Source organism: Melanerpes formicivorus, unplaced genomic scaffold (genome assembly GCF_026170545.1).
Source record: "Melanerpes formicivorus ecotype bairdi unplaced genomic scaffold, bMelFor1.0.p_v2 SCAF_58, whole genome shotgun sequence".
Classification (NCBI taxonomy): Eukaryota; Metazoa; Chordata; class Aves; order Piciformes; family Picidae; genus Melanerpes; species Melanerpes formicivorus.
In genome coordinates, this window is record NW_027142410.1 from 682,967 (window position 1) to 706,786 (window position 23,820).

The 23,820-nt window shown below is 46.8% G+C and overlaps 2 protein-coding genes across 6 annotated transcripts in view; both read right to left on the reverse strand.

Annotated features, from left to right (window-relative positions):
* Positions 1 to 1,797: 1,797 nt before the first annotated feature.
* JMJD7 (jumonji domain containing 7) lies at positions 1,798 to 16,875 on the reverse strand. 2 transcript variants are annotated; one of them, XM_068161405.1, is made up of 8 exons: positions 16,769 to 16,875; positions 15,894 to 16,047; positions 14,009 to 14,262; positions 10,999 to 11,055; positions 9,556 to 9,651; positions 6,158 to 6,234; positions 4,426 to 4,585; positions 1,798 to 2,415 (listed from the first exon to the last, which is right to left on the reverse strand). In XM_068161405.1, the coding sequence occupies exons 1-8, from the start codon at positions 16,833 to 16,835 to the stop codon at positions 2,327 to 2,329; spliced, it is 954 nt and encodes a 317-aa protein (XP_068017506.1). In that variant the 5' UTR covers positions 16,836 to 16,875; the 3' UTR covers positions 1,798 to 2,326. The 2 variants fall into 2 exon arrangements, with proteins under 2 accessions (XP_068017506.1, XP_068017507.1); XM_068161406.1 differs by lacking the exon at positions 16,769 to 16,875 and adding an exon at positions 16,478 to 16,684.
* A 139-nt stretch (positions 16,876 to 17,014) lies between these two features.
* MAPKBP1 (mitogen-activated protein kinase binding protein 1) overlaps positions 17,015 to 23,820 on the reverse strand; it is a 124,391-nt gene continuing 117,585 nt past the window's right edge. For 3 of the 4 annotated variants that reach the window (XM_068161397.1, XM_068161398.1, XM_068161399.1), the window contains 2 exons: positions 23,021 to 23,106; positions 17,015 to 22,079 (listed from right to left, as the gene is read on the reverse strand). In XM_068161397.1, coding sequence (XP_068017498.1) covers positions 21,786 to 22,079; positions 23,021 to 23,106 — 380 coding nt within the window. In that variant the 3' untranslated portion in view covers positions 17,015 to 21,785. Of the gene's footprint in view, positions 22,080 to 23,020; positions 23,107 to 23,820 lie in introns of those variants that run through there. The other variant, XM_068161400.1, reaches the window with a different exon arrangement.

Genomic DNA, 23,820 nt, shown 5'->3' on the forward strand with positions numbered 1-23,820 from the left:
TGACATCTTAACCCAGCTGTGACAAAGCCTGCCCTTAATTCCTCCGGAGGTTTCAGCAGTTTCTGAATGACTGCCAAAAGGTAAACCAATGCCTTACACTTTAGCCATGTTTCCTGAAAACAAAACCAAACCCAAGCCCCACCAAAACAAAAACAAACCCCAAAGAAAGAAAGTAAAAGAATGGTTAACTTTCTGTTCACAGTAACCAATCCTGCCAAAAGAGGAACTGCATTTTCCTAATTAGCAATTGGCAAATAAATTTTCCCCCATATCACTAATGTTTCTAAGGAACTGTTTGAGGATTTGAGGAGAAATACCAGCTTTGGGGTTTCATAAACAATCATACCACATCTTTGCAATGCTGGTGTGAATGGGTTAGGAACTGGCTGGAGGGCCTTGCCCAGGGAGTGGTGGTGAATGGTGCCACAGCCAGCTGGCAGTCAGTCACCAGTGGTGTCCCCCAGGGATCAGTGCTGGGCCCCATCCTGTTCAATATCTTTATTGATGATCTGGACTAGGGGATTGAGTCCATCATCAGTAAGTTTGCAGATGACACCAAGTTGGGAGCAGGAGTTGATCTGCTGGAGGGTTGGAGGGCCCTGCAGAGCAACCTTGACAGACTAGAAGGGTGGGCAGAGGCCAGTGGGATGAGATTTAATAAGGCTAAGTGCAAGTTCTACACTTTGGCCACAACAACCCCAAGCAGTTCTATAGGCTGTGGACAGAGTGGCTGGGGAGCAGCCAGGCAGACAGGAACCTGGGGGAGCTGGCAGATAGTAGGCTGAACATGAGCCAGCAGTGTGCCCAGGTAGCCAAGAAAGCCAATGGCATCCTGGCCTATATCAGGAATAGTGTGACCAGCAGGACAAGGGAGGTTATTCTTCCCATGTACTCAACACTGGTCATGTCACACCTTGAGTACTGTGACCAGCTCTGGGCCCCTCAATTCAAGAGAGATGTTGAGGTACTGGAACATGTCCAGTGAAGGGCAACAAAACTGGTGAGGGTTTTGGAGCACAAGCCCTCTGAGGAGAGGCTGAGGGAGCTGGGGTTGCTTATCCTGGAGAAGAGGAGGCTCAGAGGAGAACTTCTTGCTCTCTAAAACTACCTGAAGGGAGGTTGTAGCCAGGAGGGGATCAGTCTCTTCTCCCAGGCAGCCAGCACCAGAACAAGAGGACACAGTCTCAAGCTGCACCAGGGGAGGTTCAGGCTGGATGTTAGGAAGAAGTTCTTCACAGAGGGAGTTGTTAGCCATTGGAATGGGCTGCCAGGGAGATGGTGGAGTCGCTGTCTTTGGAGATATTCAAGAAAAGACTGTATGAGGCACTTAGTGCCATGGTCTAGTTGATTGGATAAGGCTGGGTGATAGGTTGGACTGGATGATCTTGGAGGTCTCTTCCAACCTGGTTGATTCTGTGATCACCTTCCAGTCCTGTCCTGCAGTCTCATCCCATTCTGTAGAAATACAAATGGGAATTCAGGCTGCAGGAGCAGGCTTCTGGCTTACACAGCTCACCTGAGCATGTGCTAGGCAGCAAAGGAATGAAACAATCATTCAGCTGCAGAATCACAGATCATGCCACGAGACCACAGGTGACGTACAGATTGACTGTAGATCCGGCAAAGCAACTCCAAAGTCACCACTCAGGACATAAAAGAGTGTGGCCACATTTAAATACAACAGTGGGGGGAAAAAAACCCAAAAGCAGCAATAAAACCATGTAGCTTAATGTGGAAAACAGCCAGCACTGGCTTTTGCATGCCCTCCTAGATACACAAAGAAATTAGTAGAGAAGCAAGCTTTTAAACTGACCTTTTATTGAAGAAGTTCCAACTTCTCACCATCATAACACCACAAATACTGAATTTAGTGAATTAGAACCGGGCAGGACTTTTGCCTTAAGCAGAATGCATTTGTTGGACTGATGCAGCCTGATGCACCAGTGGGTGGAGGAGCAGATTTCTCCTTGTCTGCTTGGGCTACTGTGAAAACAGTCTGTGGATCTGAACAAACAGTTGTGGCTTCTGTTCTGGGTTTCCAAAACTTAAGACTGCCTCCCTTCCAGTTCTGTTTTGCTCACCATCACTGAGGCAACACACAAAGACCTGAAACTACTGGTACCAAACTTGCAGACAAAAAAAAGATCTGGTCAGGTGATCTGGACTCTGAAATCAAGCAAAATATCCATGATCTGTTTGACAGACATTGCTGAGGATAATTTAGCATTCAGTTCTTTTCACCTGAATCACGTTTGCTCTCCAGTCAAAGATGCTGATGGTTGTATCCCATCAGAGACAGATCACAAGTTTGAGTCCCCCACCTCTGCTATAACACTTCCACAGCTCTTGTGAGATGATCTAGTAGCTGATAATAGCTGTACTTGAGGTCATACTCCATGTCATACCAATAGTTCACTGAAGAGACAAGGAAAAACAGAAACACTTCTAAGGCTAGAATGTAATGATTTACAAACACATTCACAGACTCTTTTACAGACTTCACAGTATCACCAAGGTTGGAAGAGACCCCAAAGATCATCGAGTCCAATCTGTCACCACAGACCTCAGACTTCAACTAGTACAGGCTGCTTCTCCTTAGTGACTGAGCCTTGAAATGAGCAAACCTTTGACCATACCAAAAAATACTGTAAGTAAACACTAGAGTTCTTGAATAGTGCTGCCCATGCACCTCTGTCTTAACCCAAAGCAACTCTTTTTCAGGCTCTACACTGGAGATTCCTTGAAGCAGAAGCTGGCAAGATGTTTAGACTGTGCTTTAATTCTGCTTCTCATTTTAATTTTGGCATATGTATTCTAAAGAAAAAACAAACAAGCCAAGCAGAACTATGTTGTGCCAATGGTTTGTGGAGGAGGATGTATGCTCTAGCTTCAGACCAGAGCCAGAGAATGTTGATTTTCCAAGTGTATACAGACTGTAGTGCAGTTAACAGACTGGAGACTAAATAAGCTCATCAAGTGTTTAATATTTCTGACAGCTCAAGAGAGTGGCCTGGGCTTTGCAGTTGGAAACAACCCTACTTTTTGTAAAGAATCTCTAAGGACTGATGCAGGAGTACTGGGAAAAGAGAATGCTTTACTGCTAGCTTGTCTTTTTATCACAGTACAGCAAACACTGAAAGAAAAACACAAAGTGTGAGGGAGGGGCTTGCAATATTTGCAGTGTCACACAAATGGTAATGTTATGTTGTCTGATATACTGTGTTTACTCATCCTGTGCAGACAGAACTATTCCAGGTAAGGCAGAGCAAAAACTCTGCATTCTCAAACCCTGCAAACTTTGCACAAGACAACAATCATACTTCATGCCATCCCCATCCCTCCACCTGCACCAAATAAGCAATGCTTGAAATTCTGGAAATGAAATAGAAATAGAGAGCATGATGATGATAAATCTTACAAAGAAAGAGGTGACCAGGCTTTTGAGGAACAGTAACACAAGCACAGGCTTATTAGCAGGGTGAGAGACTGGGTTGGAGCAGATTCCAGCTCACATGACAAGTCAGTATCCTCTACATTGTGTCTACATCCACATCTAAAACTCATACAGGTTTTGGTTTCCTTTTCTTCTCCCAGATCCTTTTTTGCTGGTGTGATAACAGCACATAAAACACACAGCTTCTTTGTGCAAGGTATGTAGATGACCAGCTTGCAGTTGGCAGGCTCAGCAGACTGACTGCTTAGCTCCATGTCAGAAACAGAAACTGGGAGAGGATCACTGAAATAGCTATCCTTCTCCAGACCTGACAACTAGAAAAGGCTTTTTCTTCTCCTACATCCCCAGCACTTGCCAACAATTATATGAATTATAAGCAAAACACTGCAAGGAGGCAGCTCCATGGCATCTGCCAAGATTGTTATTTCCTCCTGAGAAGAGGCAGATGGTCTGAAAAGGACCTTTGGTCTCAGCTGTGCTTTGCTATGGGATATCTAGCTACACACACACACCACAGCTCCAAAACATACTATCAGTGGGCTGGAACATAGCCTCTGTGAGGACAGGCTGAGAGAGTTGGGGTTGTTCACTTAGAGAAGAGAAGACTTTGGGGAGACTTCATAGCAGATTTCCAGTACTTAAAGGGGGCTTGCAGGAAAGATGGGGAGGGACTTTACCAGAGAGTGTAACGGTAAAATGATTTCAAATTGAAAGATTAGATATTAGGAAGATATTAGATTAGATACTAGGAAGAAATTCTCCACTGTAGAGTGGTGAGACACTGCAACAGAAAAATTAGGGATGCCCCCTCCCTGGAAGTGTTCAAGGCCAGATTGGATGGGACTTTGAACAGCCTGGTCTAACAGAAAGTATCCCTGCCCATGGCAGGGGAGTTGGAGCCAGATGGTCTTTAAGGTCCTTTCCAACCCAAACCATGATTCCATGGCATCTGGAAACACAGTGTATTTTACCTGCTATACACCCATGTGACTGCTGGACATGATGGAACCAGAGAGAAGGCAGGTATAACATCTCACCAGCTTTCACTGTACACTGCAAAGGCTTTGCCTGAGCATACTCTGGATATAGTTCCAGATTTGGGTTCAAGGGGTCCAGGGGGATCCAGGGCACCTAAAAGCAAAAGAACATGTATATGTTACTGACTCTGGCAAAAGAATCCAGCAAGCTTCCAGAAAAATAACTGTTAACCAAACTCAGTAGGTTACAAAGCATGTATTTCGCCTAGCAAACAACTGCATGGCTACAGAGCATTCCACAAGAAGGGATGCAAAGATTTGTCTCCTTCGGTGAAGCACTGCTAACTAGGGACAAAGGTGCTTAATGTCAGCCACAACATTTCAGTCCTGTGGCATACTTTCAAAGCATCTCCAGCCCTCGAAGTTTCTTGTTCCTCCTACATTCAGTACTTGAGTATTTTATCTGCACCACTCTTTCCTTTCTTCTTCTAAAGCTCTCTGGTCTAATTTTATTCCCTGGAGCTAAAACCTCCCTTCCTGCTGGGAAATCCCTCCTGCCTACATTCATTTCTTCTATGCCATACCTCATGACTCTACTTCACTGTGCTACAGGAATGTTCCCACAAGATTCCATGAGCACTGCTCTGAAAATAGAGCAAAAGTCCCAGCTCAGGTTCAGCTGTAGTGTTTAGTCACCCGTTACAGAGGCAAAATGGGAGACATCAGATACAAAAGGCTACTGAGTTTTTGTAAAGCACCTTCAGATCTGTACATTTTAATCAAATAAAGATTGCTACTGCTGCGAATACACCATTTATTCCTTGAGACAGGTATGTTTTATTGCTCTGGGTGACACTGCTGTAGAGCAAAACTGAGCCCAGAGTAGAGAACCAAAAGCAAGTCAATGCAGAGGAGTCTATTTCAGTCTTAATGACATCAAGTCATTGTGCCCCTGTACTCAGCACTGGTTAGGCTACACCTTGAGTACTGTGTCCAGTTCTGGGCCCCCCAATTTAAGAAGGACATTGAGACACTTGAACATGTCCAGAAAAGGGCAACGAGGCTGGGAGAGGCCTTGAGCACAAGGAGAGGCTGAGGGAGCTGGGGTTGTGTAGCCTGGAGAAGAAGCAGCTCAGGGGAGACCTCATTGCTGTCTACAACTACCTGAAGGGAGGTTGTAGCCAGGAGGGGGTTGGTCTCTTCTCCCCCGCCATCAGCACCAGAACAGGAGGACACAGTCTCAAGCTGCGCCAGGGGAAGTTTAGGCTGGAGGTGAGGAGAAAGTTCTTCCCAGAGAGAGTTGTTAGCTGTTGGAATGTGCTGAACAGGGAGGTCGTGGAGTCACCATCCCTGGAGATGTTCAAGAAGGGACTGGATGTGGCACTTGGTGCCATGGTTTAGTAGTCATGAGGTGTTGGGTGACAGGTTGGACTTGATGATCTTTGAGGTCTTTTCCAACCTTGTTGATTCTCTGAATCCCTTTATTGCTGATTCATCAAAAAGTCCTTTACTGAATCTCTTTCTTTGGTGCAAGGAAGACAGTTTATGGGATCAATGGTTTGAGGTGTGCAGTAACAATCCTTTGTGAATAGTAAATGAAATATCTAGGCATTCTTTGTCCAGTAATGAAGGATTTGAGGGCTCAGCAGTCCCCCAAACTACCTTTACTGTACTGATTACGTTCTTTATACACCTCTTACCTTGTGTTCTTTTGTATACTTCTTACCTTATCTGCACTCTCCTCATCCACAATTTCAAATGTGCCATCTTCTGATACGTGGTAAGTTGCTGGCTGATAGAGCTCTGAAACCACAGAGTGAATTGAATTAAATGACACAACTCAGAGCAGCTCTTGGAGAAACTAATGGCAGGGCATGTCACATTTTCACCACATGTAAGGAAAACTAAGACAAAACTATTTTCAACTTAGTGTCCTTCCCTTTGCCCTTTCAGATTTGTATCTAGTTTCTTAATTAATTTAAAATCAATCTGATTGCTGAACTGCCTTAGTGTTTGGAATTCCAAACTTCTTCCTTCACAGGAATGATTTTCTCCAAACCCCATCTTTTTCCTGGTCCTATTTAGTTCCTATTTTGTCTTGTTTCCCTTTCAGAAGTCATAAAGGCATCCCTGACTTACACATTATTCCATATCCTGGTGTTTCTCCTCAGGTCAGTCAAATAAGACAGCACTCAACAGGAGTTATTGGTGACTTGTGGCCAGCCCTTCACTTCTAATTTTATCTGACAAGGCTCTTCAACTGATTCCTATATTACAGATTGCTTTTTTTTCCACGGCTTCAGCACATGTGGTTTCTAAGCCCACCCTTCAAAGAGTTTCTCTGTTAACCTGGTGTTCAAAACTATAAGAGTTGTCTTCGCTACATGCTATAAAAAGTACATATTACCTCCCTTCTATGGAATGGAATGGAATGGAATGGAATGGAATGGAATGGAATGGAATGGAATGGAATGGAATGGAATGGAATGGACAAGGTTGGAAAAGACCTTCGAGATCATCGAGTCCAATCTATCACCCAACACCATCTAATCAACTAACCCATGGCACCAAGCACCCCATCAAGTCTCCTCCTGAACACCTCCAGTGATGGTGACTCCGCCACCTCCCCAGGCAGCACATTCCAATGGCAATCACTCTCTCAGTGAAGAACTTCTCCTAACATCCAGCCCAAACCTCCCCTGGTGCAGCTTGAGACTGTGTCCTCTTGTTCTGGTGCTGGCTGCCTGGGAGAAGAGACCAACCCCCACCTGGCTACAACCTCCCTTCAGGTAGTTGTAGACAGCAGTAACTGGTTTTACAAAGCATGACTCAGACCATGCATGTGTATTTCATACATTTGTATACATATGACACCACCTCTCCTGTCAAGAAAGGCTGGGACAGATGGGGTGATTCATTCTGGAGAAGAGAAGGCTCCAGGGAACTCTAATAGCAGCCCTTCAGTGGATAACATGGGCTTAAAAGAAAAGAGGGAAAGACTTTTTACCAAGGTTTCCTAGTGAGAAAAGGGTAGTTTTAGCCTGGATGTAAGGAATCCACTGAGAGAGTCATTAGCCATTAGAATGTGCTGCCCAGGGAGGTGGTGGAGTCACCATCCCTGGAGCTGTTCAAGAGGGGACTGGATGTGGCACTTGGTGCCATGGTTTATTCATTAGGTCTGTGGTGACAGGTTGGACTTGATGATCTTTGAGGTCTCTTCCAGCCTTGCTGATTCTGTGATTCTGTGAATCAATTTTTCACACTGAGGGTCATGAGAGGCTGGAACAGGCTGCCCAGTGAAACTGGATGTTTCATCACAGGAAGTGTTCAAGGGCAGGTTAGATGGAGTGTTGAGCAATCTAGTGAATGGCAGGAGGCCTGGACTAGATGATTAAGTTAAAGTTCCCTCCCAACCCAAACCATTATATGATTCTATGACTGCAAGGCTGTTAAGAAAATACAACCAGTACAGATAAAACACTGTAGCAGGGCACATATCTATGTGAATTTATATTTGTGTCCCATAGCACTCTGCATTCACTTAGTCTGAAGGTTTGCAAGTGAAGGAATGGGAAAATAAAATCTTATTTTATGGGGCACATAGTTAAGCTTTCCATCTTCTAGATGACACTGTAATATAACAAACTATTACTGGGCATAGAGGAAAGCAATATAAAGAAACAGCAAGTGGGCAATGTGAAGTAAAGCTGCCATATGAATCTCTTTTTCTTCATTCCTCCAGCTTTCAGAGATTCAGTTAGTAACTTGAATATTTCATTAAATTACCACTTATTTTTCATCTCCCTAGGGAAAAGAATCAGAGGCAGAATGCAAAACCTGTTAAACATCAAAGATGCCATGCTACAACACTGACTTAAATAACTTAGACATTCTAAAGATGAAGAGGCTGCCACAAAGCATCAATGAATCTATTACTTCACAGGGCTGTGACATGTCAGAATAATGTTTGTATTACAAACTACCTGCAGCACAAAACAGAAGAGGTTTCTGTTCGTGCTGGAAAGTCTTAACACTTTCTAAACATTAGAATAGAATAGGATAGAATAGAATAGAATAGAATAGAATAGAATAGAATAGAATAGAATAGAATAGAATAGAATAGAATAGAATAGAATAGAATAGAATAGAATAGAATAGAATAGAATAGAATAGAATAGAATAGAATAGAATAGAATAGAATAGAATAGAATAGAATAGGAAGAGACCCTTCAAGATCATCACGTCTGACCTATCATCCAACACCACCTTGTCAACTAAACCATGGCACCAAGATCCCTATCAAGTCTCTTCCTAAACACCTCCAGTGATGGTGACTCCACCACCTCCCCAGGCAGCACATTCCAATGGGCAATCACTCTCTCTGTGAAGAACTTCTTCCTAACCTCCAGCCTAAACCTCCCCTGGTGCAGCTTGAGACTGTGTCCTCTTGTTCTGGTGCTGGTTGCCTGGGAGAAGAGACCAACCCCTTCCTGGCTACAACTTCCCTTAAGGTATTTGTAGAGAGCAATAAGGTCACCCCTGAGCCTCCTCTTTTCCAGGCTAAGCAACCCCAGCTCCCTCAGCCTCTCCTCACAGGGCTGTGTTCCAAACCCCTCACCAACTTTGTTGCCCTTCTCTGGACACATTCCAGCAAGTCAACCTCCTTCTTAAACTGAGGGGCCTGGAACTGGACACAGTACTCGAGGTGTGGCCTAACCAGTGCAGTGTACAGGGGCAGAATGACCTCCCTGCTCCTGCTGGCCACACTGTTCCTGATGCAGGCCAGGATGCCATTGGCCCTCTTGGCTGCCTGGGCACACTGCAGGCTCATGTTCAGCCTACCATCAACCAGCACCCCCAGGTCCCTCTCTGCCTGGCTGCTCTCCAGCCACTCTGACCCCAGCCTGTAGCACTGTAGTGGCTGCCAGCTGGATGTGGCACCATTCACCACCACTCTCTGGGCTCGGCCCTCCAGCCAGTTCCTAACCCAATGCAGTGTGCTCCTGTCCAAGCCATGGGCTGACAGCTTGGCCAGGAGTTTGCTGTGGGGGACAGTGTCTCTGCCTCCTCTTCCATGTTTTCCTCCTTCCAACCTCCAGACACACTGCACAGTAAGCCACGTACCGTATGGGATGAAGGGACGGTCACTCGGTGGATGCAGTAGAAAATGCTTCTCTCCAGATATCACACAGTACAAGTTCTCATAATGATCTTTATGTACTAGGATTGGGAAGAAAGGAAAAACAAACAAACAAAACAGAGAGAAAAGTCAGTGTTAATTCCTTTTCTACACCAGAAACTACAGTAATCTTAAGCTATCAGTTTGTCCTGCCATCATCAGGCCACTTCCTCCTCTTGCAGCCATTGAGAGTGGAAAGTAAGAATGTGATGTTGTATCAAATGTATACAACAAAGCTAATTTTCACTGCCTAACCTAACACAGTGCCAGGTAGATTCACCCAGAGGCTGAAGTGCAGAGGAAAGGAAGCAAAAAAGCATCTTAAAGTAGACCTGCCTTGTCAGAGAAAGCACACAGTCCTCCTGAGCTCCTACTGAGCCACCAGGGAGTCCCCCAGGGATCAGTGCTGGGCCCCATCCTCTTTAACATCTTTATTGATGATCTGGATGAGGGCATTGAGTCCATCATCAGTAAATTTGCAGACGACACCAAGCTGGGGGCAGGAGTTGATCTGCTGGAGGGTAGAGAGGCTCTGCAGAGGGACCTCGACAGGCTGGACAGATGGGCAGAATCCAAGGGCAGGAGATTGAACACATCCAAGTGCTGGGTTCTGCACATTGGCCACAACAACCCCATGCAGTGCTACAGGCTGGGGTCAGAGTGGCTGGAGAGCAGCCAGGCAGAGAGGGACCTGGGGGTACTGGTTGTTGGTAGGCTGAACATGAGCCTGCAGTGTGCCCAGGCAGCCAAGAGGGCCAATGGCATCCTGGCCTGCATCAGGAACAGTGTGGCCAGCAGGAGCAGGGAGGTCATTCTGCCCCTGTACACTGCACTGGTTAGGCCACACCTTGAGTCCTGTGTCCAGTTCTGGGCTCCTCAGTTTAGGAAGGAGGTTGACTTGCTGGAACGAGTCCAGAGAAGGGCAACAAAGTTGGTGAGGGGTTTGGAACACAAGCCCTATGAGGAGAGGCTGAGGGAGCTGGGGCTGCTTAGCCTGGAGAGGAGGAGACTCAGGGGTGACCTTATTGCTCTCTACAACTACCTGAAGGGGGGTTGTAAACAGGCAGAAGTTGATCTCTTCTCCCAGGCAGCCAGCACCAGAACAAGAGGACACAGTCTCAGGCTGTGCCAGGGGAAGTTCAGGCTGGAGGTCAGGAGGAAGTTTTACACAGAGAGAGTGATTGCCCATTGGAATGGAGACTTGACAGGGTGCTTGGTTGCATGGGTTAGTTGATTAGGTGGCGTTGGGTGATAGGTTGGACGCGATGATCTTGAAGGTCTCTTCCAACCTGGTTTATTCTATTCTATTCTATCACCAACTCAAAACAAGCCCACTTAAAGCTGTGCTGAAAGCACACAGAAGATTCACAGCTCCACACGATACGTACAAGATGTCACTGCAGCCGACTCCCCAAGCCAGAAATTCACAGCATCAGGCTTCCTCCCTGCATGGTTAAAGAGCAAGGTTGGCAACAAAATTTGAGTGTCAAGTGTCATGTTTAAAAGCATTTCAAATGATTTTCAGCTAATTTTCCCCCAACTCTGCTCTTTAACTTCCTAGATAACTATGACAGGTTTCATTGCAAATAGCATTCTGTGAGCAACAGCAACCTCCTCCTACGCTGGGAAGCCACTGTAGTGCCCATCAGACTTCATGACATAGTTATCATCCATCCCTAAATCAATGGCTACAACACTTTGTTTCCACAGTCTGAATCCCTAAGACCTAGCTCACAGAGAAACCACAGCACAGCTTTGTACATGTTTACCTTCACCTACACCTCTCCTATGAAGATAGGATGAGAAAGTTGGGGTTGTTCAGCCTGAAGGCTGAAGGCTCTGTGGAGACCTTAGTGTGGCCTCTCAGTACTTAAGGGGGGTCTATATACTTGATGTAGTCTATATACTTGATGTAGTCTACCTGGACCTCAGCAAGGCCTTTGACACCGTCCCCCATAGCAAACTCCTGGCCAAGCTGTCAGCCCATGGCTTGGACGGGAGCACACTGCGATGGGTTAGGAACTGGCTGGAGGGCCGAGCCCAGAGAGTGGTGGTGAATGGTGCCACATCCAGCTGGCAGCCAGTCACTAGTGGTGTGCCCCAAGGATCAGTGCTGGGCCCTGTGCTCTTTAACATCTTTATTGATGATCTGGATGAGGGCATTGAGTCCATCATCAGTAAATTTGCTGACGACACCAAGCTGGGGGCAAGAGTTGATCTGCTGGAGGGTAGAGAGGCTCTGCAGAGAGACCTGGACAGGCTGGACAGATGGGCAGAGTCCAACGGCATGAGATTTAACACATCCAAATGCCGGGTTCTGCACATTGGCCACAACAACCCCATGCAGTGCTACAGGCTGGGGTCAGAGTGGCTAGAGAGCAGCCAGGCAGAGAGGGATCTGGGGGTGCTGGTTGATGGTAGGCTTAACATGAGCCTGCAGTGTGCCCAGGCAGCCAAGAGGGCAAATGGCATCCTGGCCTGCATCAAGAACAGTGTGGCCAGCAGGAGCAGGGAGGTCATTCTGCCCCTGTACACTGCACTGGTTAGGCCACACCTCGAGTACTGTGTCCAGTTCTGGGCCCCTCAGTTTAGGAAGGATGTTGACTTGCTGGAACGAGTCCAGAGAAGAGCAACAAAGTTGGTGAGGGGTTTGGAGCACAGCCCTATGAGGAGAGGCTGAGGGAGCTGGGGCTGCTTAGCCTGGAGAAGAGGAGACTTAGGGGTGACCTTATCACTCTCTACAACTACCTGAAGGGAGGTTGTAGACAGGCTGATGATGGTCTCTTCTCCCAGGCACCCAGTACCAGAACAAGAGGACACAGTCTCAAGCTGCGCCAGGGGAGGTTCAGGTTGGATGTTAGGCAGAAGTTCTATACAGAAAGAGTGATTGCGCTATGGAATGGGTTGCCCGGGGAGGTGGTGGAGTCGCCGTCATTGAAGGTGTTCAGAAGGAGACTTGACGGGGTGCTTGGTGCCATGGGTTAGCTGTTTGGGTGGGTTGGATTGGTTGATGGGTTGGACACGATGATCTTGAAGGTCTCTTCCAACCTGGTTTGGTTTATTCTAATAATAAAAGTTTATTCTAATAATATAAGAAAAATGGAGACAATCTATTTAGCAAGGCCTCTTGTGACAGGACAAGGGGTGATGGTTTTAAACTGAAAAGGCAGATCTAGACTACAGGTAAAGAAGAAATTGTTTATACTGAGGATGGTGAAACACACCAGCACAGGTTACCCAGAGAGGTGGTGAATGCCCCATTCCTGGAAACATTAGAGATGAGGTTGAATGAGGCTCAGAACAACCTGATCTGGTTGAATTTGTCCCTGCTCCTCGCAGGTAGATGGGACTTGATGACTGGTAAAAGTGCCTTCCCACTCAATCTATTCTATGATGACAGCAAATAATTTTCATTGACATTTTAAGGAAAGACACACTGTAAAATAGAAACCAACCAAAACAGAACAGTGTTTAAGTAGAAACACACAGCTGTAATTTCACCAAGGGTGGTGAGGGCTGTGGCGTTTCACTCCTTTGTTATCGTGGTAGTTTTAGGCTGTACCTAGAAAACTTTCCACAGATCTTGAACAGAAAGTGATAGCACATAAATAAATCAGTATTGGGTGCAAAAGAAAAATAATGGCAAGGTCTAAATGAATCCCATTGGTCTGACTAGTAACATAGTTTGTATAAACTAGCTTTCTCTCTTTGCTCTGGCAGATACTAGCTGCTGCTTCTGCGAGCTTGCTGACCTTGACCACGTTCTTTGTTTTGGATAAGTACTAATAAGCTCTCTCTCTGCTTCTCTCCTTTCTTCTCTTGTCCTGTGTACAGGGGGGGAGAAGAACAGGAAGCTGTTGATACCCCCCTGGTTTTGTCCAGGAGGGTTCTTGTGTTGTTTATAACCTGTAAATATATGTAAGCATTGCATATTTTGTACACATCCATTGCATTCCATACTTGTAGACTGTAGGATGCTTGTAAATACAGCTTCATTTGCTTTCAACTGAACTGGTCTGGCAATTTTATTTTGGGGGGGTAATTTCAACCCACCACAGTTATGTCAGCTTTGGCAGCAATGGTGTGAAGCCACACTGAAACATGACTTCAAGGGAAAGAAAAGCTGCTATACGTAAAGAAGTGCTATGTGGCACTCCCCACATTGCCTCAGTTGTGACGACCCAGTTGCACAACTGAGACACCAATGCTTAGAGTAATCCAAACCCAAAACTTGGATTATTCCATTATGAAGTATTTTACCACTTCTGCTTTCTACAGGGATGAAATCAAACTGAGCTGTGGCATCCAGAAAGAGAGCAAACGTTCACCGTGTAGCTAGCAGGATTGTTTTAGAGCTCCATACAGAACATTTACTGAATATAGGAGAAATAGGTTTACCAAGTGCCTCACTCATCCATGGTATGTCAGGCTGCACATCACAGACAAGTTCAGGGAACTCCTCAGTGAGGTTTGAGCACTGCTTCTGCACGTAGAACACGTTGGGAGAGGTCACCTTCTTCTCCACGATGTCCAAAAAGTCCATGAAAGGCATTTGGCGCTCCTCTGGCATGACAAAACGGTCCTGAAACACTGCATCTGCATAACCATTTGGTGTTACTGCCACACTCACTACCTTGGGGCCTACTACCTCCCTGCAAAATAAATCAAAGGTTTATATCCAGACCTGCAATTGCCCCATATATGGACACTGGTTACTTTAGAAACATCATTTCATGGGCAGCAAACATAAGCCTGGCTTTCCACAAATGGGTTGTTTCCAGACTAGATTTTCTACTCTCTGGTGTTGACTCACATTCTGCTTCAACTGATCCCCATGGTCAAGGCAATTGCAGCAGTTTTTGTACCTCCAAATTCTCTCCTAAAAGGTGACTTCACAAAGGGCCTTCCTTTCCCTCCATGCAGGTAGAGGGCCCTGTTCAGCCACTTCTTTTCATGAATCATGACAGAGCCTGATTATTCTGGAGATCACTCAACCCAGGCAAATTTGGGTGGCCATATGCTCAAAAGCAAACAAGGACAGAGAAGGGGTGGACAGAGAGACTGATAGATACACACATTATGAGGCTAATGGCTTTTAGTTCCACAAGGAATCTCATAGTTTCATAGTTTCATTCAGGGTTGGAAGGGACCACAAGGATCATCTAGTTCCAACCCCCCTGCCATGGGCAGGGACACCCCACACTAGATCAGGCTGGCCACAGCCTCATCCAGCCTGGGCTTAAACACCCCCAGGGACAGGGCCCCAACCACCTCCCTGGACAACACATTCCAGGGTTTCACCACTCTCATGGTGAAGAACTTCCCCCTCACATCCAGCCTGAATCTCCCCACCTCCAGCTTCATTCCATTCCCCCATGTCCTATCACTACCTGAGATCCTGAGCAGTCCCTCCCCAGCCTTCCTGTAGTCCCCCTTCAGATACTGGAAGGCCACAATGAGGTCACCTGGGAGCCTTCTCTTCTGCAGACTGAACAGCCCCAACTCCTTCAGTCTGTCCTCATAGGAGAGGTGCTCCAGCCCTCTGATCATCCTTGTGGCCCTTCTCTGGACACCTTCCAGCACCTCCACATCCCTCTTGTAATAGGGGCTCCAGAACTGGAGGCAGTACTCCAGGTGGGGTCTCCCCAGAGCTGAGCAGAGGGGGAGGATCACCTCCCTCGACCTGCTGGCCACACTTCTCCTGATGCAGCCCAGGATCTGATTGGCTTTGCGGGCTGCAAGTGCACACTGAGAGCTCATGTTGAGCTTTTTGTCCACCAGCACCCCCAAGTCTCTCTCCTGAGGGCTACTTTCCAGCCAGTCACTGCCCAGCCTGGATTTGTGCCTGGGATTGCCTCTAACCCACAGGTACAGGTCTAATCCACAGACAACCACAAATCCCCCCTCTTAAGTGAACTTTCTTTGAAAATGCAGTCATTTTTAAAATGCCTGTTGTTTGAGATTCTTTAAGGAAAACAAGGTGTACTCAGCCACCAACAAGTCAGTCTCTTCTCACAGCACTGCAGCTGGAAGGCTACAGGGTGGAGCACTGGCCAGAGCATAGCGATTGGACTGGCTTAGATAACCTGATCTTGTCAGCTGTACACACCCACCCTTTGGACCCCACCAGAAATGGACAGGGCACTATGTGCAGGAATTTTGGGCATGCTGGCAGGACTCAAGACCTTCATACCAAATCCCAGAAGAATCTGAGCTATGAATAGCCTTTGACTGAGATCAACCAACGTTAACCAGTGGGTTCTGTTCCAAAGCTCACTCATACCTGAGGTATGCTGCGGTCCATTTCTTCAGAGCCGGCCAGTGGCTGATGGCATTCTGAATTATGCAAGGTTTATTTGGACTCACCCATTCTCGATAAAACTCCAGTGGGGATGGAGGTCTATCAAGATAGGGTATGGACTCCAACCACCCCAGCTCTGTCCAGGCAAAAGACAAACAGTTTCTCACAGCTCTTGAGAGAAATGCGTTCCGCTGTCACCCGGGCTGCAAAACCCCCACACCACGGGCACTCACTCAGCTGAAAGCAAGCACTGTCCACCAGCTCCAGAAATTGCTCTCTTTAAAGCTGGAGCCAGTTGGGAACGGTGCCAGTGCCAGATGGGTAGCTTAGACCATGCCCCCTCCCTCCCACCCACGGCTCTCTTGCCATGAGTCACAGATGGCCACGCTGCGGGCCCAGAGGAGAGTGGGCGTGAAGGACACATGCATCGGATGCACCCCTTATACAGGTACTACAGGAATGATGTTGGAAGCTGGCGTAGTGCTTGGCTGTCTTTTACGTAGGAAAATAAGACATTTCTAGAGCTCCCTTTTCTTCATGCAAGGGCCTTTCTGCTGCCGCTTCACCTGGGAAACATTGGGATGAAAACAGAACCGGATGCTGCAGCACACGGCACGGAGTTGCCATTTGCCGGTCCTGCTGCCCAGCCAGGGTCGGGGCAGCCGGGGACCGCCTCGTCCTTCCCACATGGCCGCCCCGAGGCCCTCGGAGAGCGCCAGGCCCTGCGCCGGCCCCGCCGCCCTCTGCTCCCGCACGGCTGTTACAGGCGTGGCCACCCCCCGCTGCCTCCCACCCCCTTCCCGCCGGGCTGCGCCCCCCTCGCCCGCCCCCGCCCAGGGCTCCGGCCCGGCGCTCACCGCGGGCCTCCCGCGGGAAGGCAGCCAGGCAGCCCCTGACGGCCCGCAGCGCCGCGCCCTCCGCCATGGCGCCCACGCCGCAGCCCGGCCACTGGCGGAGGAGAGGAGCGGCACCCGGCCCGGCCCCGGAGGAGGAGGTGCCGCCTGCCTCCTCCCACCCTTCCTCCTCGGCCGCCCCGTCTGCCCTCCTGCCCTCCCTCCGGGACCACGCCATCCCGAGCGCTGGTCGCCAGTGAGCGCCGCAGCTCCGTAACAAATGATCACATTTTTATTGAAACAGTTTAAGACACGGAGTACAAATGAATACAGAGTTAAAAACAGCTCCCGATGGCGGGGGGGGGGGGGGGGGGGGGGGGGGGGCTCACAGTGCAAAAAAAAAACCCCAAAAAACAACCAACCACAGAAAAAAACAAACAAACCCAACAAACGACTTTTATTATTACCTTTTCCAAAACTTAAAAAGAAAAGAATAAAAGGACATTTTAAAGGATTTAAGTAAGTAAGCCAAAAGTATAAAAACACACGTTTATAAATAAAGCAGGAGGGACTTCTTGTTGCTGTTTGGGCAGGGTGGTTTTTAAGGGGTGAAAGGGAAAGGGTAGTGTTGGGAGAGCCCAGGGTGAGGAGTTGCCTGCCTTGAGTACAGGTAAGACATGCAGAGCGGACATGGCTTATTCTTAACACTGCTGCCCCACGCATCTCCCCTCCACGCGTGACAGCAGGTCACCCACAGCAAAACAGTCCCAGCAGCCCCCCTGTTACTGACACACAATGTGGGACGTGCAGGTTGTACCCAGAGAAGGAAGCCCCTTCTCACCCAGGGGCTGCTTAGGAGACCTGTCTATTATTTCAATGAGGTTTTTGTCATTTAATATCCTGGATGCTACACATCCAAGAGGATGGGGTGGGGGGAGACACCGTATACATGCATCAATTTACCAATGGCATTTAAATACCTGTATTTCGGTTTTGTCTTATATATAACTATATACATATTCTTTCTTCTAAAAAAAAAAACCCACATAAATCAAGTTTGCATGTTTCTACTCCCAGAAAGAAATGTCCCAATTCCTCTGAGTTATGATGAAGTCTGGAAAATGGGGGATTGGGGAGGGGGCTCCGGTAAGGCCTGTCCCAACCATTGCCTGGGAGGTCCCACAGAAAGGAGAGGACAACCTGAGAGGAGGTGGAAAAAATGCAGGCTCCCATACTCATGTCTACTGGTGCTACTGAGGGATGAAGAGGAGGAAAGCGTTACCAGTCAGCTGAAGAGAGAGAGGAAAAAAAGAAGGAAAACAAACAAACAAACAAGCAGAAAGAGTTTGGTGCCCTCTCAGGTTGTAGCCCATCCTACTGAGCTCAAGAGCGAACCAAGGATCAAACAGGCAAAGTAACGCTATTTACAAGATGGGAGAAAAAGCCCAACAAGTATCCTTGTTTTGATGAGGAATGTTGGATTTGAGGGGACTAAATGTATGTAAAGAGGATTGGTAGATTCAATTACCTTTCCAGGCTCTATGTTAAACAAATAACTTGGTTTAGAACAGGCGTCCGGTTGTGCCTATGCTGACACACACACAAACCGGTAAGTGGGATAGACTGAAGTCTATTACCTCCTCTCATAAGCCCCTCAACTTCCCAGGCAGTAACTGTTCAGCATTTCTCTGCCTGGCCCTAACGGACAGCCTGTGGTGAAATATATTCACAAGGTGCAACAAAATGTAACGCATTTATCTTCTCTTTGTTCTGTAAACTAGGGTTTTTAGGAGCATTTCCTACTGCCAGCAATAGGAAGTTTAGAAGGGAAGAATCCGTTGGATCAGTCTCAAATTATAAAGAGCAACACTATCTCCTCACACCTCTCAGCAACAAACTTGTGGCACCAGCATCTCCTTTACTAGGCTTCTGCTACTCAATTTGTAACATCCAAGCCTTGAGCAAATAGCTCATGACTACCATTTTAGACGAAATAGATGCCCAGAGGACAGCAAGCGAAGAAACATGAGGCTCAGTAGGACACATTTAAAAACCAACCCCTTCCAATTCATTCTTCAATTACGGATCACCATCTCAGTCCTAAATCTACTTTCCTGAGGCCCTTCTGTACTGTATCCCTCACAGATATTGGCCAGATGATGTTCCTCAAGCCAAGACCATCGCTACTTCTACTCTGTTTTCCAAAGCGTCCTACATACACTATTCTACTTTTAAACTACACAACCATCCTCCCGCTGATCCACTTGCCCAACACTTCTCTTACCATCATTCTGATGCAATTTAACCTCTGGCTTCCTGTATGCAGCTGTGATCACAAGCAAAATCCATTCCAAGAAGCAAAAGCCACTCTGATCAGCTTAAAAATCAGATTTGCTTCACCCAACTCATTTGCAAGGAGCTTTGTTTCATGTCTCCAAGCCAGCTTCACTGGCTGTTGCTCTTTACCTTAGTGGGAATTTCATTCTTGCCACTGGCTCTTCTGTATCATCTCTGACTTTTTTTTGTCACTACCTCAACGTTTAAGTTATAAAATGGAATAAATTGCACAGGGGAGTAATATAAAGGACCCTCAAACCTTTATCACCAGTACCAAAAGATACCTGGGTTGAAGGGACTGCTATTTTACCTGAGTGTCTTGTGGTCCCAGTACAGCAAGACATTTCCTGTATACTAGGACTTATGTTCACAGTCTGAAAGTGGAGAAACTAGTCACCTCAAAAGCAAACTTGACCCACACTAACTCCATCACAGACCAAACATGACTGCCATCATACATTCCACTCACTGCATCTCCAGCAAACCTTTCCACTCAAGGAAGAGGCCAGAAACGTCCCCCCCTGGTTTTCGACTTGCCTTCCTCTGCAAAACTTGTCTGTGCAAGAGCAGCAGCCCCTGGGACTGAGCACATCAGCTGATTCAGCACAGTGCAATGCCAAGACAGGACTAGAAAATAACATGTTTTAAAGTTTCAGTACAAGCCCATGGAAGAAAAAGTTAGCCAGGACACCTGAAACATGATTAGGTAGATTTAAACTACAGGCAGGAACAGGTGGAAAGCTCTCAAAGTGCTCCCACACTGCCAAGTCCTGAAGTGCTTGGCAGTGTGATCAGCCAGCAAGCCTGTTGGAGGGAGAGTGAGAACTGCAGATTATTCAGCCTTAGAATTATTGGTGAGAAATAGGCCATTTTACACCACTCTGGACAGCCCAGTAGAAAAAAAGGCTGCACTGCAGATCTCCAGTCACAAAATGACAGAGAAGACAACAGACCACATTTCCAAGTGCCACAGGGTTTCAGAGAGCCAGGAAGGTAAAAACAAAAGAGAACGGCTTCAAGCCTGTAACCTGTGGAACCAAGTGATGCGGTCTGGCTTCCATGCAGTGACTCTCCCACCAAATGCTTGTTGCCTGCATTGGTTTTATAAACTGGGATTACACTGCTCTGCCTTAAAATAAATACAAGACAGACTGGAGATGGAGGAAGAAATAAAGCATTTTGTGTACTCTCCCTGTTGTGCAAAGGAATGGGAGATCAGGGGAAGGTGCTGAAGAATTTCATTGGCTTTAAACCTTTTGTTCTTAGCTTATCGTTGACCAAAACCACATCACTGGACAGTTTTAAGCCACAACAAACACAAGTTAGCATGGCCTTAGAGAAGCTCCACAGGGTAAGAAGAGTATTGCACACAAAAATGCGAGAAGGGAAGATGTTCTGTTCCCCAGACCAGAAATTCATGAAAAGCTAAGAGGCTGGGGCAACGGTGGTCATCACAAGCCAAAATATCTTGATCAAAGTTCTGGGAAAACCATTTTCTGTATGAGTAGCTGAAATAGTTTTACAAACGACAAGAGAATCTCAGCATTCTTGGGATTGCAAATATTGTCTGCCTGGAAAGGCAAGAAGCAAATATTTTCCTCTCACAGTGAAAGGAACAAATGAGATGGATGAGCCATTGTACTGAAGAGCTCTCAAATCCAGAGTTACACTGCAAGAGATGGAAACCATTTTTCTCATGTCACTTCTCAACGAGTAATTCATTACCTCACAGTTCCCAGTCATGGCAATACCAAAGACCACAGCCAATTCCTAATCACGAAAGGTAGCTGAAACAAACTTCCATGTTTGTATCTAAATCCCACGTTTAAAATGCCTGCAGAAAACCCAGTCAGAAGGATCAACACAACATCAGATTCCAGATTAAAAATAGCACTACTGAATTCACAAAGTAATCTTCAAAGCAGGGTCCAAGGGTAGCAGACCCTTCCTGGGGAGGTGAAGGCAGATAAAATACAGTGTGGGGACTATCTTGAAACAAGAGAAAAGCAGACAGGGTTGTCATGACAACGGAAGGATTACTCCAGGTAACAAAACTAAGGCAGGAAAAGAAAGAACAGCAAGACAAGCTTTAAGTGGAAAACAGTTCATTAATTGCACAGACACTCCAGCCTGTCTCCCTCTTGGGGGGTTTATAATACAGAGATTGTTTCTCGCTGGGATAGGGCAAAGGGATTGACAGTTTTTGTTAAAGGACAAAGGGAACAGCCACAAATGTGACACAGAGCAACAGTCAGAAAAAATAAATTAATAAATAAACCCATAAAAAGTCTGCTTCTTGACTCTCAGGAAGCCTTGGAGAAGGAAGGGATTGGCTTCACTTGGACGCCTTTGTTGTTAATCAACAGCTCAGAACTTCTTGGATAAACTGGATTTTCTTTGTTCCTTTAGGTGCCAAACATCCTGACCTCCTGGCTATGAAGAAATTCCAAGGCAATTTCTCCAAATTCCTCTTTCAATTCTTTGTCTAGAGACAGGAAGTTGAAGACAACTGGGGAAAAACTATTAAAATTGTGGCCAGCACATTGCTAAGAATCGGAGAAAGTCAGTTGTAGGGGCACGAGGAAATCAACTTGTATTGGTCTCCCCACCAGCCCTAGACCAGTGCATCAGTCTGAAGCTCTCCCTGTGGTCCTCTTCTTGGGATTATTTCTGTGTGCTCACAAACACTCAAAAGCCACCCTTCTTAGAGTTTTTTGTCCATGCGTCGTTCCACAGCTTGTAGCAAAAGCTCCGAGTACTGTTCCAGCAAAGCTAGTGTCTGCTCATCCCCCAAACTCTTGGGACTCGGTAGGTTGGCACCACATCCTTCATTCAGTGGGGTAGTGGTATCCTGTGGCTTTCTCAGTACCTCCTTAACCTTTGGAAGCCCTTCCTCATCCTTCAAAGAGTCCAATTCTTTCTTCATTGAGGAGAATGTCTGTGTCAGGAGGCCTGCTATTTTATCTTTGTCAGTAGAAGACTCCATATCATTTAACACCTAAAATTAAGGAAGGGGTGGGGGGAAAAGGCATTTGGGTTTATGTAGAACACCAAACAAGTAGTTTTGGCCCTTTATGTAAGTGGAGTCATGAAGACTTGCAGACTATTCGAGTGCCCTTTTCTTCACCGTTTGAGACTGTCAATTTAGTCATATAATGAGGCATGCATCCCACAGTGCCAGTCACACAGAACCCAGAGGCGTTACCACAGTAGGGTAAAGATGTCATGCACATTTACAGGCAGTGTTCCCCTATTTAGGTTCCTCCTTATATATAAGGAGGTGTCCTGTTTCCCAGCTGCAGCACAGGGTGACAGACTCCTTTTCTTCCTCTCTGCCAGATGCAGCTGGTCACAGGAACACAGCAAGGTCAGAGAGCTAATGCAAGCACTAAGGCCAGAGCTACAGAGGCCCACGGGGCAGAAGCGTGCCGTGGGAAGTTTCAGGCTCATTGCAGGAGACTTGGCAGATCAATGCTAAACAAGGGAGCAAGGAGCTGTCTTCCTGCTCTGCATGCAGCTCTGGTCTGGCAGCAAGAGGGACAGGCAAGTGACTGCATGCTCCATCTCACAGCTGGATTCCCATGGTACCTCTCATTTGCTAATCCCTTTCCCAGGCATCAAAGACAGAGAACAGATGGGGATAATAAAACTTAAAGCTCCTATAACATTTCATCTCTCTGAAGCGCTGTATAAATATTAACTAATTCCCTAATACCCCTCTGAGAAAGGAGCACACTTATCTTCAGTTTACAGATAGGCTAAACAGGCTGGAAAGGAAATTGGCGTGCTCAGAGTACCATGGCAAGCCATTGGAAAATCCAAAAGTTGGAAATCAGGAGTTCTGCCTCCCTGGTGCAAGCTGAAGATGCAGCCAAGTGGACAAGCAGGCAGCTCATATATTTGATGGCCGTGACAAAGGCCGTGCCTGAGGCGACTCACCGTGCGGTAGAGATGGATGGCCTTGCGCATGCTGTCCTGGAGCTCGGACACCACGTGCTCACACTGCTCCACGCTGATGCACGACTCTGAAGGGGAGGAGAGAACAAAAACCCAGACTAAGGCACAGACACACTCCAATACCTGCAATCCAGCAGCTGGGTAAGAAAGCACATTTGGAAGACCACGTGCACACACTAATTCAATGCTTAGGGCTGGCTTAAGCCAATCATTAAACAGGAGAGCTCTACACGAGCTTTCCTTCATACTGCCTTGAGGCACAGCTTGTTTAAACGTTCCTGTTTTCCCTGTCTTTAGCCTTTCCAAAGTCAGCAATAGTTTTTCTCAGATGGCACGTTTTTGTTACAGCCCAGGACAGTCACAGATCACTTGTGTCGTTCTCCATTATAATGAAATTCAAGTCCAAATGAAGGCTTCCAGTAACAAAAGGCACTGGGCCTGAGAAGCCTCTAATTTAGCCTCCACCTAGTCAGAAATCTACATGCTCCTCCTCCTTGTATCCTTCTGAACAGTGTACAGCCAAGCACTGAGGATGAAGGATTATAGTGAATGATTACAGTGCTGTCTAGTGAGGACTGAGGTTTTGGGGGAGTGCTGACAACCAACTCAGTCGCAACAGAATCACATTTCTGAGCAACCCAGGACATGCACTGCTGATACACTGGAATTCAAATATCAAAAATAAAAGCAAGCAACTAAAGGAGACCATCTTCTGCCTGCCCTCATCAGGTATTATCTCCAGAGCATCAGACTTGAAGGCCTGCAAAGTTTTAATGAAATAA